Source organism: Phoenix dactylifera, chromosome 11, assembly GCF_051530095.1.
Source record: "Phoenix dactylifera cultivar Ajwa chromosome 11, Ajwa_hap1_PhDact_Kaust_v1.1, whole genome shotgun sequence".
Taxonomy (NCBI): domain Eukaryota; kingdom Viridiplantae; phylum Streptophyta; class Magnoliopsida; order Arecales; family Arecaceae; genus Phoenix; species Phoenix dactylifera.
Window position 1 is genome coordinate 24,176,590 of NC_143200.1, and position 14,616 is coordinate 24,191,205.

Here is a 14,616-nt window from a genome sequence, read left to right on the forward strand (position 1 = left end):
AAATGCCGCCATTCAAAAGAATTGGCAGGCTTTCATTCTTTCGGGGAAAGGTCTTCAGTTGATATAGCTACTACTTGAGAACCGGAAACTAATCAAATAATTACTTTATTATATATAACTCAATTCAATTCGGCCTAAATAAACTTTAATCCTAAATAAGTTAGGGTCAGCTGCACGAATCTTCTTTCTCCATTTTACTTGGTTTAGAAAAAAAAATCGCAGTAATGATTTTTTTTTTTTTTTGATGAAAGTTCGGCAGTAATGAATTGATTACATTTTTTGCATCCATGCATCAGCTTGTCTTTTGCCATCGGTATCTCAATTTTGCGAAACAAAGTTGTTTCATTAAATCATATTGGTGAGATCACCATAATCACTTCTTCATTTCCTTCTTTCTATGTCAAATCTATCACAGCTCCCATGTTGGATGTCCAGAGAAGACTAGACGGGGAAATAATTTTTGGTGATAGGGAAAAAATTCTTTGGTGATAGGGAAAAAAACAGCCAGAACGATACATCTTATTCTTTAAACTAATAAATTAAGCATAGCTTCCGGACATTCTTCCATCACATGAAGCTCAACTCTCGAGCACCTCCCATGCGCTAGAATCGTGGAACAAAAGAGGGCAGATATTAAGCTAGACTCGTTGCCAATTCGGGCGTTGTCATCATCTGCTCGAGTGTGCGCCATGAGGAACAACCCTCCTCCATCGCCATCCTCGCCGCATGGGCCTAATCCTCTGCCTTCTTCGCCGCCTACTTCCTCTTTTCCCCTGCAGGTCACATTCCGACCCTTCGACAAGCCTAGCTGAGATGTAGCTTATGTTGCCTGTTCCGATAACATCATTCAGAGGATGGAAAGCTTGCACCACCAGTCTATTATTAAGACTCTCTCTCTCTCTCTCTCTCTCTCTCAAATTTTTAAATCTTATCAACCTTGCTATAGGTTGGTGATTGGTAGAAAGAATTTCTATGCAGATAAGGCTCACGAAACTGGTATATAGAAGCTGATCATATGAATTGGCTGGAGCTGCAGCTGGTCAAGGGGTTGGATTTATGACATGAAAAATTTTATTACAAAATGGCTGCCATTCTGTCGATCATTGTTTAGGTTGCTTCATAATCGAGTTCGATTGACCCAGATCCAAAACTGACCCTCTCTTAACCTGCCTATTATCATTGCATCGCTGGAGGAATGGAGAACTTACAACAACCTATTCAGAATTATTGACGTGTTATCAATCTAGACAATAATGGTGGACAGACACGGCAGTAGGTGAAACGGATAGGTAAGGAGTTGGTGAAGTCTCTAATTCAGAGCTGCACTCGTACGTTGTCCGGTTCTTTCCCTCTTCAATCATCGACATCCATAACAACCGGCTAAATCCACTTTGTCGCCTTGTTAGTTTTTGACTGCTAAACAGAGATGGTGAGATTTTGAATGCAGAAGAAACTAAGGATGAGAATGACAAGGTCTAGTCTGAAAGCACCAAAGATGAAGGATTCATGAAACTAGCATCAAGCAAGACGACGGCAGAGAGTAAGGCCATCGGCAATGGAGAGGTGACAAATCTCGACACGAGGATCGGCCGCAAGATGCTTGTTGAGCTCTAGAATGTGGCCTCTTAGGCGTCGAACATGGTCGGGGAGGGGAGCGTCCGGCGGAGCCGCAACTGATCCATTCCACAGGGTGTTGTCGTAGCCGATCACACCCCCTACCCTCACCAGCTCCAGCACTCGCCTGTGGTAGCTCAGATAGTTCTCCTTGTCTGCATCCACGAACACGAAGTCGAGCGATCCCTTGTGCTTTTCCTGCCACGCCAAAGAAACACAGAATAACAGACGAGCATATATGAAACTTTAGTTTAGTACGTAGAAGGGCATGCTCTCTCTTACGTCGTGCACCATTTGGTCCAGGACGGGCAAAGCGGGTCCCTCGCGGAAGTCGATCTTATGGGCCACTCCAGCCTTCTTGAACACGGGGAGTCCGAGCTCGTAGTTCTCCCGGTTGATGTCAAACGCCAGTATCTGCATTCAGTAGCTTGCATGACGACGTTTATATCTCTAGCATTTTCTGTTTTTCCTTGAGAAGGGCAACTCTGAATCAATGTTTTCTTCTTGTTTTGCTCATGGTGAAAGAGATGCGAAAAGAAATACCTTGCCATCATCAGGGAGGGCGAGGGCAGCGGCAAGGAGGGAGTAACCGGTGTATACGCCGATTTCCATGGTGTTCTTGGCGTTGAGCATCTTCAGCAGCATGCCCAGAAATTGCACCTCGTCGGCCGCCGCCGCCATTCCATTCCTGTCGAGCTCGTGATTTTGATGATGCCAATTGTAGCAATGTGACAGCCTTTATAATTTTAATCCTTTAATTATATACGGCAGTCATATCATATTCTACCATTATGGGGCTGGAAGCCTGGAATACTGCAAGTGCCTATTTTTTTAACATTATTTGATGCTGCGTTTAATAGTATTTTGTAGTGGAAAAAAATAATTCATAGCATCCTAATAACAAAACAATGGCATTGTTTATCTGCATGCATGCATGTTCAAGGAATAAAATGTAATATCAAGATCTTTATTCTAGAGAAAAAAAAATTCAAATCTGCATTTGAATTTAAAATAAAATATTTTTCAAAATTGATAGAAAAAACATAAAGCAGCATATCTATAAAAAAAAATCATAGCACACTAATAGCAAAACAATGGCATTGTTTGATCATGTCACCGTTCGTTGTTCAATGAATAAAATGTAATCTTGTCAGAGTATCTAAATCTTTATTCTAGAGAGGAAAATTTAGAACCTAGATTTGAATTCAAAACTAAATATTTTTCAGAAATTAGAGTGGTCCATTAACCGAGACTTTGTGTCTTTTCCTATACAAGGTGCATGTCTCATGCAATCACAACAGCAACACCTCACCTCTTTAGCTCAGCCCCAAATGGAAGATGATTCAAACTTATCTCTTGCAAAACATGTAACAAAAATAAAAAAAATCCCTCCGATCATAAATTGCCTGCCCTTCTCCTAATAAACTTATGTTCAAAGAATGTCATACGAAACCAACCAAAACATTCTGAATTGATGCAAATATATGCTCACCAGGGGTGGTTGGCCGTAATGAGCCGGAGCTCTTTCATGCACTCGGGCTCGCGAGGGTACACGGAAGTCTCCAGTATGTACTGCAGCAAGAGAAGAAATTAATAGATATGGCACGAGAAACCGAGAGAGGATCCCGTGCGAGGTTGAGAGTATAATAGTATCATGCCTGATAAAGGGCGTCGCTTTTTAGGAGGCTTTTGTGAGCGTGGTCCGGGTGGTTCCCCTCCTCCCTCCTCTTGTCTTCAGGGACGTTCGCCATTGCTCTCTTCTTGTTTTCCTCCGGAGAAGCCAAGAATTTATTTCATTGGAAACGGAAGACCATCTCCTTCAGATCGAGCACGAGTCCTTCGCACCCCGCTTGGAAACTCCGATCATTTAGCCGTCTCTCTCTCTCACGCACATATAATTATAGTAACCAATCTTTCACTCAAAAAATTCCTCAAAGACATAATATTATTATCAAGATAAATAATAAATATTTTCTTCATTACGAAGATAAGATCTTGATAGATTCAATATACTACTTTAAGAATTCGACCAAATTTTGGTAACATAATAAATATTTTCGTGGCTACTAATTAATTTACTTTGTTGGATATATACACGTAATGTAGACCGCTAGGCACCCTATTTTATATGCGGGAATTAAAATCCTTTTTATTTTTTCGAGATTGGAGAATCGGATTCGTCATCATACTTTTTAAGTGCGATATAAATTAGGAATCCGATTCTCCTACCACCCGGTATGTATTGATGTGTCCGTTGATGTCTCTATTGGTCACAAAATCCAGTCAACTCTGTGATGCTGTGCTGCCCCGTCTTGAGAATTAGGATGGTGTCACCGAGTTTTGTGGCCAATGAGAAGATGAAACAAGCGTCAAGGTTTCAAAACATTGATTTCCTTTAATAATTATCCAGCTAATCCCCTTCAAAATCATATCATTAGGGTGCTGAGGACGACTACCATTTGCCTACTTTAGCCTTGATTGTTACTCGTTGTACAATGAATAAGTGAATAACAAAGATAAAAAATAAAAGCGATAACAATGTGGCACAGGGCAACTTGAAAACTATTATTTGTTCAGCTGGAGCCGGCTTTTTTCTATCTCCTTCCATCAGAATTGCAAGTGTATGTCAAGGGAGGTGACGGCGCAGGATTTGAGCTAAGAATATGCAAAATTTTCAATGGCCCTGGTTTACAATATAATTCAAACAACTTTTTAATATCCTTCGGTCTGGAGAAATTATTGGATGGATCAGGTTTGCTGTGGACCTAGAGTGAAAATCATTATTGGTGGATTCATTAAACCCTAGAATGAAATTATTAGGTCAACTTATTTCACTTTAGATTCATGGTGAATCTGTTCTACCTAATAATTTTACCACGGTATAGTTTTGAGCAACTACTTTTGCATCAAAAGGTCCAAATGCACGATATAATACCACCCAAAATCTTGTACGCATGAACAATCGAATTACATCGAAAAAGGGGCGAAAGGGTAGTTTTTGATCAATCCACGAAGCCGGTCAAATCTCCTACCTCAAATTAGGATACCATACTCCCCTAAGGTTGATACCGACCCCAAGCAAGTTGGACGTATTCCTTCTGGATTTCTTTTTTTTTTTGGGTAAAAAATAAGAGGGGAGAAGGAGGGGCAGAATCTCACCCGCATAACAGTCCCTACTGGGCCCCACTCCTACTAGAAAATGTTCGATGCGGATTACAAGTTTCTGCGTGCCCCTTCCAATCTGTGGAAAACCCCACTGGGCCATCCATGTGGGAGTACGTCACCCCAACGCCACCTCAGTACTGATGGAAGGAAAGCATATCCACACAGAGCCATCCGGGCTTGGGACATGCGGTCTTCTAATTTAATCGACGCTCGCGCGTCTTGAATCCGGACAACTCGGATGGAGTCCAAGTCCCCTTACCACTACCACTGGGCTACCACATTGGATTCCTTCTGGATTTCTTTATAATACTTTCTTTTCATAATCCTCCCCACTCGCTGTTGACATCCCAAGGAGAAAGAATTTGTATTGTTTTGAACCTCCCTACATGCATTACTCTCCCTTCTCTTCTCGTGCTCAACCATTCCGCTGGAAGACTCTGTACTCGCGCCACCATAACTCTTCCGACCCCGAAGCTATTCGGCCTTCGCTTTCTCTGCAACCGGCTGGCGAAATAGCGGAGCCCAAAGCTCCGCTGGAGGAGGAAGATACAAAGAGAGAAAAAGTTGGCCAATCAAATATCACATAGGACCACTACCACCATATTTCTCCCAATAATAAATTCTAGGAGATAGGCTTCCTATATTTGTATTCATAAATCTTTATTTTTATTTTTATTGGTAGGTCACCAGCCATAGTCGAATGGCACAAGTTGCTCGAGCTGATTTTTTTCGCTGTTTTTTTTTGGAAAGGAGAGAGTATTGTACTACCGTAGAGTTTTAGGGTTCTCTCTTATACGACTTCTACATCATAGAATATTGTACTACTATAGATAACCACCACATCATCTACCTTCATGACATGCAGTGTATCATGCTGACGGTATCTGGTTATATTCTTAGGATGAATGAGAACCAATTTAAAGATATTAGAATTCATATGGATTCTCTAGTATATTCCACAAGTTTCAATCTCAAAAAAAAAATTGTCTACAATTTAGGGTGATGTATTTTTGATAAATTAATTGAAATACAGATTTCTTATACGTCACTGATTATTGTATTCTTCCTTGTGAAGAGACACATGCTCTATTACATTTTCGATTTCATAGTTGGTCCATTCTTATCCTAGGCAAAGCTTCTTCCATGCAAGTTATTCAATATTCATCTAGCTACCACCCAACTAATGCATTCAATTGCCTTGGCTTGCCATTTTAAACAACACAAAGAATGATGCAGTATATTGAGCCATATTAAATAGCACAAGAAGCATAATAAGCAATAACTGCCATGTACGTTTATGGCTTTGTAGTAGAATGATTCTTCCTTTTAAAGAATGATGTATAATAAATCCATTGATGCGGCTACAATTTTACACTCTTTTGTTCCATGAATGCTTTGTGAGGTTCAGCAACCCTATGAAGTCCCGTATTTCACTGATACTATGTTGCAGTTTTTTTTTTTGGTTAGTTTCCATAGGGTTCAATTCTCACTTTGTTTCTTCATTTTACGATTGATGTCTTCAATCGAACTAAAGTTACAAAGTCATGACTAATAACACTAAGACCATATCACCGAAAAATTGGGATGCTAACACATAATACATTTCATATATTTGCAGCAAGATAAAATGATAGAGATATCGGCAGTATAAAAAAAAAAGTTTCACAAGAATAAGCAGTGAATGTGGGAAAAAAACAGTGTTCTTGCCTATGAGTCCAAAATTCAGGTTGATTTGTCCAAGGAATCTTAAGCAGGCTGCAACATTTCTTTACCACTTGCATATTTTTCCGCATATCCAAGCCTCTAATATTCAAGGTAAGGGCTGTATGTCGTAACATCATGATTCAACTCTTTCCTCTGCTTTTTAGAAGTGGAGTAGAATAAATGCAGTATTTCAACTTGACCATGAGAACATGATTCTAACTTCCTCATTTTTTATTTATTTCGAGAAGACACCTCACCTTCTATATCTCCCAAATCTCCACCATCTAAGTCATAACCTAACCTGAGTAAGATCACTTTTCATAGCACATTACTACCTTCCAAGATTGTTTAGTCAATTTGTTCTGGCTCAAAAAACCCAATCTTCTCTTAGAAATTTTTGATGAGTTTATCACACTTGAAGAAGCTCGTTGCTCAGATATTCTCCATACTGGAGTAAGCTGGCAAAGAACCCTAATTAATTCCTGACTTGCTGAATAGCACAAAGTCTGCAATTCATGGGTACAATTCTTAAGCCTCACATTACCCCTCGAGCCCTTTGCCTATCCACAAAAGCACATTAGATAGCCAATAGCATTTCTTGCATGAGGACAGGCACAGTTCTCACAATTAATGCAGTTACAGCTATGAGGATAAGCCTCTAATATTCTAGGTAAGGGTCCGTATGCGAACCATTGAAACAACCTCTTTCCTCTGCTTTCTAGAACTTGAGTAGAATAAATGCTGCACTTGAACTTGATCATGGGACATGGGGATGTAATTCTAACTTCCTCAATCCTTTGACATCTCGCCTTCTCTATCTTCCAAGTCTCCACCATCTAGCTTGTAACCTAACCCAAAGTAAAAGCACCTTGCATTGCATATTATCACATTCCAAGCTTGTTCATAGATTGTCTAATCAATTTGCAATGCCTAGCCTCAAGATGACACCAGAGAAATTGACCTACCAATTTTCAGGTCCAATTAATCCAATCTGCACTTTGAAATTTTTAATGTTTATCACACTGGAAGACATTAGGGAGCCAATAGCATTTCCTGCATGAGGATGCATAGTTCTCTCTCTCTCTCTCTCTGTCTCTGAGGAAATGAGGATGAGCACAGTTTTCACAATTCATGCAGTTACAGCTATGCAATATAATAACTCTGAAAATAAGAACATCATGATAGGAAGAGAAAATCAGAAGGAATTGTTCAATTGTCTGGAATTGTAAATTTACATATTAATCATCATAAAAGATTGTATCTGTAGTATATTAAAAAAATGCTAAAATGAGATCCCTAGGATTTGGATGCTTAGATTCTTGTATTCCAAAGAAATGATTCACGAATGCTCCAGCATATAGAGGAATCAAATATCTATTTATTATATCTTACGGAATTAATGTTTCATATGTACAATGAATCACCTGCGTTCCCACATATGAATTTACATCTAAGAACATTAGCAGCTCGACAAGATTAAAAAAAGGATGGGAACTAGCATAAAGTGATATGAAAAAAATTTAGGACATGAGAAATGGCCCATTTGTAAGTTCAAATAGATAACATTGCAATCTGCAGACAATCAACTGAGATATGAGGCCGGGGTGTTAAAACATACATCAATTTCTGTTAAAACTTAAACTGATAAGATTTCTCTGAGGAAAAAAAAAAGAAAAAGGAAAAAATTGCTAAGAGAACAGAATAGCCATTCAAACAACAGTTGCCTACAGTGACAGAAAGATGCATACTTCCCCAATTTTGTGCAGAAAAAATTCAACGGATCTATACCAAAAAGATCAGGAATCTTTAAAGGGCGTGTCTTCAAAAATTTTGTCAACATCTTGCTGAACATTTATCTTAGGTTACAAGGAACAAGCAATTAACAGTATGGTGATTCCCTTTTTTCCAAAAAAAAAAGAGAGAAGATAATAATATGTATGTACTTAAGCTTCCTACCATGTATAAAGTGGAATTAATGCAGCCTTCCAAGCAATTCTATGAGAACAGCATAATCCTAGAATAAATTCTCAATCTATTGGACCATTTTAATGGAAATAGAGACTCTACACCCTCCTTCAATATTAGATGATAACGAATACATGAGTTAGGAGAAGAAAACATCGATAGGAAACCAACCAATAAAATTTCCAGCAATCAGGATAAAAAAGACCTTAGAATTCGATAAAGGATTTCTCATAATCACATGATCATATTAGACAATTATCGAAAACTAACGGGTAATTAACATGCTTTCAGAAATCAAACGTTCTACTAATCAAGTATAAAAACCAAAAGGTATCGATCTTTATCATCCATCAACCTCTCAAACATCTATTCCGAAGTCGAGGCATGGACAGGCAATGGAATCCTCACCATTACCACTCCGCTCTCGCTCGAAGCCTCACAGCCCTTCCGGTGATCGGCGCTGGCCCGGCAAATCGGGCAGACCGGGGACCTCAACAGCCAAGTATCCACGCACCGGGCATGAAAGCTATGCTTACAAGCAGGCAACAGCCTGCACCGATCCCCCATCTTAAAGCTCTCCAAGCACACGGCGCAATCAATCGGGCCGCTTCCCTTGTCCCCGGCCTTGAAATCATAGCAAGGGAGCTTCTCCAAGTCGTCCGCGGACAGGCCACTGCTCACCTCGTTGCTCCCGTCGGCTCTCGCGGCAGCGCCGTGGCCTCCTCGGAACGCCCTCCCGAGGACGCAGACGTGGATCAGCACCAGAATTCCGATGCCCACGAAGAGCAGCACGACGGAGACCACGATTGCCATCAACGTGATCTGCGCCGCGATGCCGAGAAGCCTGTTCGTCATTCCAGCGGCCTTTCTTCTATCCACTCCTGTTAGGCTTCTGCAGCTTCCTGGATGGTATTGGTGCAATCAGAAACCCGGCAACGCATGTTTCCCATCTCCTCCCACATGCATCCAAATTTCCACCGGATTTCTTCTCGGCATGCAGATATAAGACGAAGACTTCGAGCCAGGTGAATGATTTCGGATAAGATAAAAGCCAAATTCAGATAAGATTCTTGGCTGAGGAAAACAGGAGGGAGGAGTTCTTTCGGACGGTCTCTGCGGATTGGCGGAGGAGCGCTGAGTCGACGAATGGATTGGCGAAGAGGAGTGGGTGATGAATGATGATGGGGGAGGAATTGGTGAAGAGGAGTGGGTGATGAATGATGATGGGGGGAGGAAGTAGCGAGTAGGAAGATGGCGGAGAGATCGAGAAGGGGATGGGATGGCAGGCCGTTCGTCATCTTGATCCGTAATTTCCTTAAGTCAGTATTTTGTCTCGTTCTGATTAATCTCTTACACTCTTTTATTTAATGCGAAGGAGTCTCGGATATGGACATCACGGGAAAGCGAAGATGGATTTGTTTTCTTCTTCTTCTTCTTCTTTTTGATAGGAGGAGAAGAAAGATGGACCGGTTTGCAAAGTAATTAAAATGGATAAAGAAAATATTTGTCTTTCAATCGAAAAATAATCAATCATATTGTTGTCAATTGTACGTGGAATTATGTAATTAAGACTGGGTCAAGAATACTTATTCCAACACAAATTAAGACTTATTCAACTTTATCTTACAAGATTCCTTTTGTTATTGCGACTAGAAAAAGTTATAGAATTCTCAATTTTATTTTCAAAAGTAGGCCTAAAAAACTCAACCGAAGAGATGTCTGCTTGCCCTTAACTTTTTTTTTTTTTTTTATGTGCTTTGCATGTTTTTATTTCTCATTAGTATGTGATAAAGAATGTTGCTGTAGCTATTTTTACTTTTTAATGAAAGCAGTGGCATGAGTATTATTAGAAGGAGGGCTAAATATTATCAATTTTAATTTCAGTTTCTCATTTTTTTTTATTGCTCTAACATAATATTGTCAATTTTCACCTTTTACATCATTTCAGAAAAGAAACAATCTAAAGTCAAGATACTGATAAGTGTGAGGAATACTTGATCAAAAATCTACTCTCTTCAAAGACAATGTCTTGCATACTTGACCAGATGCAAACCACCCAGTGGATAAGCCTGCTAATCATGGCGCTAACAGCCATGGATCTACTCCCGGATATCAAACTTTCCATGCGATCTCATTTCATCCGACTCCTTAGACTGTTCATACACTGAAGTGAAATAAATGGCAGCTTGGCCTCTCGTCCCAAGCTCCCTCTGTATGCGTTGACACCTTTCGCCAGAGCATAGCATAAGAGCACCCAAGGAAGAACGTTCATGGGAGCGATCTTTTAATATTGAATCTTCTCGGGATCAAATGTTAATCTTCAATTCACCAGTAGAGTATTTTCAAATTAAATTAGGCGATACAAATATTATCAAACCACCATCTTCCTATGCTCATTAGCTATTAGCTTATAAATCAGCAGGAACTTTATATATATTTATTATCTTACAACACATAATTCAAGATTATATCGCAAATTGTATTTTTATTTGTTTCTATCTTCTTGGTTGATTTTCGAACATATGTTTCTTTGCAAAATGTCATGAATTGTAAATAACTATGTTATGCATTTTGGACTTTGGAAGTTGGGATTTTTTTCTTTTTTGAATTTTTTTTTCGGCTAAAGGAGGGACGAGAACCACCTAATTTATTAATTCAATAATTTCTATTAAAATATTATAGAAACAGGGATCAAAGTCTATGAAGTCTCTTTTGTTGAACAGTGAGCCAGTTACAGCATCTGCTCTCTATTAAAAATTTAAAAGAAATTAGGTTTAGCATTTATAAAGAAGACAGCATGGAGAAGAGTTTCAGCATCTGTTAGAACCAGGAAAAGAGTTTCATCAGTCTGAACAAAGTCTCTTTTGTTGCAAACAGAGATTAGTTCCATCAAGGGCACAGAAAGATGAATGAATGAAAATAGTACTGAACTGAGCTATAGAAGCATAGTTATATCTTCATGATTTATCCACGATCCTTGGTCATCCTTTAGTATTGATAGCAAATCCTTACTTTTCATCCAACGCTTCATGAAGCCCGAAAAGTCTGACTGGTTGCAAAGAAGAGACCAGTCATTAACAAGACTGTATCTGATGCAGGGGGTGGCAAATGCCAAAGATTAAGGGAGAAGAGTGCCCAAAAGTATGGTCCTGAGGCTCAACAAAGTTCATTGCAAAATATACATCCATCTAAATGTGTCTCTATCTTTCATTGAATGTTATCCCTTGTGTTAAATTTGTTTATCAATGTGAGCCCTAAAAAGCATTTAATTTTGATTAGGACCTTTAACTTTCGCAGTGAACAGGGATGCTTCCATGTTATTCCTGTAATGCATAGAAAATTGTAGAGGGATGAGGTAGTGAAATATTGTGGAGATCATACTAACTCCATAATTTAGACAAATAAATTTTATATCAAAGTTGCAAAAGCTTTCAATATCGTTTGCCCAAACTTTTAAAATATTTGTACAAAATTTTCAAATGCTAGCAGAAAAGCAAATGGCATTCCCATTCGATATATCAAAAACAGGAAATGGACCCCTCCAACAGAGACGGAATCTAAGATAACGCAGCCAAAATGTCCGAAAACTGGAGGGACCAGCACCTTTGAAAGCAATCTTAGCGTGCTAAATAAAAGAAGGCACAAGTTCTCCACCACATATTAGGTCTTCACGATGGGTTCGCGTAATTAGTAAAAAGACAACGTTACGGCATGCCAATGTGGTCCCTTGGTGTCCCCTTACAGTAATAATCCTCTAGCAATTTGTCCTGAAGCGTTCAATAACAGCAATACTTTGATTAGTCTATAAAATATTCCTAGAGACCAGAAAAATTTCCTGCCAGCATTTTCCCTCTAATTAGAGACCCAACAACCGTTTGTCAGTTTGTAGCTACCGTTGATCTGCCGCTCTCACAATATCTTTGCTATTTTCTAAAAATCCATTCGATTAAGATATCAAAAGATTTTCCACTGGACACTTTCTAGTAAGAAAACTTTTTCGACTTTTGCTATTTTAAGTCGGATCTGGCGTCGAAGCAAAGATCCGAGCATAATCTCCTCTTCCCAGTATCACTTTGGGAGCGACCAGAGTTGGAGCCATCGTCACCTGAGTATAACGACCACCATCTTGCCACCTTAGAGGCACATTGCAACCTTCAGTTGACCTCTACGATATAAACAACCAATAGTCCGAGCCCTCCAGCAGCTCAACCAACTCGACATCTTGGTCAGACTAATTCCTAACGGCAACAGTAGCCAAATGCTTTGAACTCACAACCCAATAAATTAAACATTTTGAGAGAAGAATTAGTTCAAGCAAACAAATCCATGCAGCATTTCTTTTATTAGTCAACATGAGACTATGATAATTTTTCCATCCAATCTCGTGCTCGTCACCATTGTCTCCTCCTAGAGGGAAGGGGGTTGATCCTACCGGATCTTCCTTGACCCTATTATCTCTCATCCAAAGGGTTGCATGGCTAGTAAAAATTGTGATGCACAATAGGTCTAACTCTCGTACCCGACTTAGAACTCCAAAGTATAAGCTTCTGTGAGGAGTGATCTAGACTAATAAACTCATATGGCATTCACCCCCGGAATGGACGCATGGCAACTGGGTACATTGATGGACAGTAATATGGCAGGCTCGATCGGATGCGAGCCAGAACTAGGGGTGGCAATCGGGTCGGGTCAGGCATAAACAGGTCGGGTCAAATACAGGTCGGGTCAGAAAACTATAAATCTGAACCCGACCTGTTTATTAAACGGGTCAGGAATTGCAAACCTGAACCTGACCTGTTTATTAAACAGGTAACCCGACCCGACCCGTTTAACCTGTTTAATAAACAGGTAACCTGTTTACCCAACCCGACCCGACCTGTTTAACCTGTTTGCCCAACCTGACCCGTTTAACCTGTTTAGACCTGTTTAATCTGTCCAACCCAACCTGTTTAACCTGCCCAACCCGACCTGTTTAGACCTGTTTAGACCCGTTTAACCTGTTTAGACCTGTTTAACCTGTTTAACCCGTTTAATCTGTTTAACCCGTTTAACCTGTTTAGACCTGTTTAACCTGCCCAACAGTTAAACGGGTTAAACGATTTAAACGGGTCAGACATCTAAAACCCGTATCCGACCCAATTAATAAACAGGTTAAACGGGTCGACCTGTTTACGACCCGAATCTGTTTAGGCCAAACCCAAATCTGTTTATGGCGGGTCGAACATGAATCGGGTTGGCGGGTCGGGTCATATTTTGCCACCCCTAGCCAGAACCAGGCACCTACGAAGAGCAAAAGTGGGCCTTTTACCAAACTCAACCCTCTGGTTCTGAAAGACCCTGCCCTCAACAACGCCGTATCAGGGTTCGCGGACTGGATGCTTTCGTCAGGATGGTGTTATTTGGGGCCCGGCTCGTGCCATGATACCAGCTACAGCTAGGGTCGTTGATGGTCCGAACCCTGGTTAAGATTGACGCTTCTTTTTAGGTTGATAGGGATGCAGATGGGCTACGGACATTGCAAAATATTCACTTTCGTTGGCTCAAGGCCCAAGCTCGCCCAATATATATAAAAAAGTTTTCGTAAAAGTTTAAATTTTTTTTAGATCAAATGGTTTTCGACCGGCTCGGGTTTGCAAGAAGCATCGATCAACTTAAATTTTTGAAATCAATTGGTTAATTCATAGAGTAATATTGGGAGTGTTGAGCTTCATATATATGTGATTCCTTTCCTGTCAACAAGTTTTTAAAATTGATTGATTAGTTGACAAGATAATGTTGGAGGTTCTAAACCTGATACATGTTGTTAACGATATCCCTATCAACTTTAGCTTTTGAAATCAATTGGTTAGTTCACAGGAAAAATGTTGAATTCTCTCATGTAAGAATTAAGTTTAAATTTAAATTTAGATACTGAATCAATGCTTGGTATCTTTATCTAGTGTTTTGAATATGAGAAGTGCTTGTGTAGCACAAAGAAATTGTTTTCTTAAAGAAACATTAGACTTGTGTGATCACTTTCATTGAGAAACTGAAGTAACAGAAAAGTTACATGATTAATGCATAACTCTCATTACTTCTTTTTCGACAAAAATTTTACAATGCGAGATTGCGAAGTGAGAAAAGTTATATATCAATTTTTTTTTGTTGTTGAAGATGTATATACTAGTA

General features: G+C 39.7%; 1 protein-coding gene and 1 pseudogene across 2 annotated transcripts; both read right to left on the bottom strand.

Moving 5' to 3' along the window:
- Positions 1-475: 475 nt before the first annotated feature.
- On the bottom strand, positions 476-2,302 carry LOC103710057 (caffeoyl-CoA O-methyltransferase-like; annotated as a pseudogene). Its single transcript, XR_015971385.2, has 2 exons — positions 1,897-2,302; positions 476-1,812 (listed from the first exon to the last, which is right to left on the bottom strand). The product of XR_015971385.2 is annotated as a caffeoyl-CoA O-methyltransferase-like (transcript).
- Positions 2,303-8,814: 6,512 nt separating this feature from the next.
- On the bottom strand, positions 8,815-9,303 carry LOC103710058 (RING-H2 finger protein ATL74-like). Its single transcript, XM_008795648.6, has one exon. The coding sequence runs from the start codon at positions 9,301-9,303 to the stop codon at positions 8,815-8,817; it is 489 nt and encodes a 162-aa protein (XP_008793870.4).
- Between the last annotated feature and the right edge of the window lie 5,313 nt (positions 9,304-14,616).

What these genes read in the sequence shown, in the direction of transcription:
- LOC103710058 (XM_008795648.6), bottom strand. Translation starts at nt 9,303, where the DNA reads ATGACGAACAGGCTTCTCGGCATCGCGGCGCAGATCACGTTGATGGCA.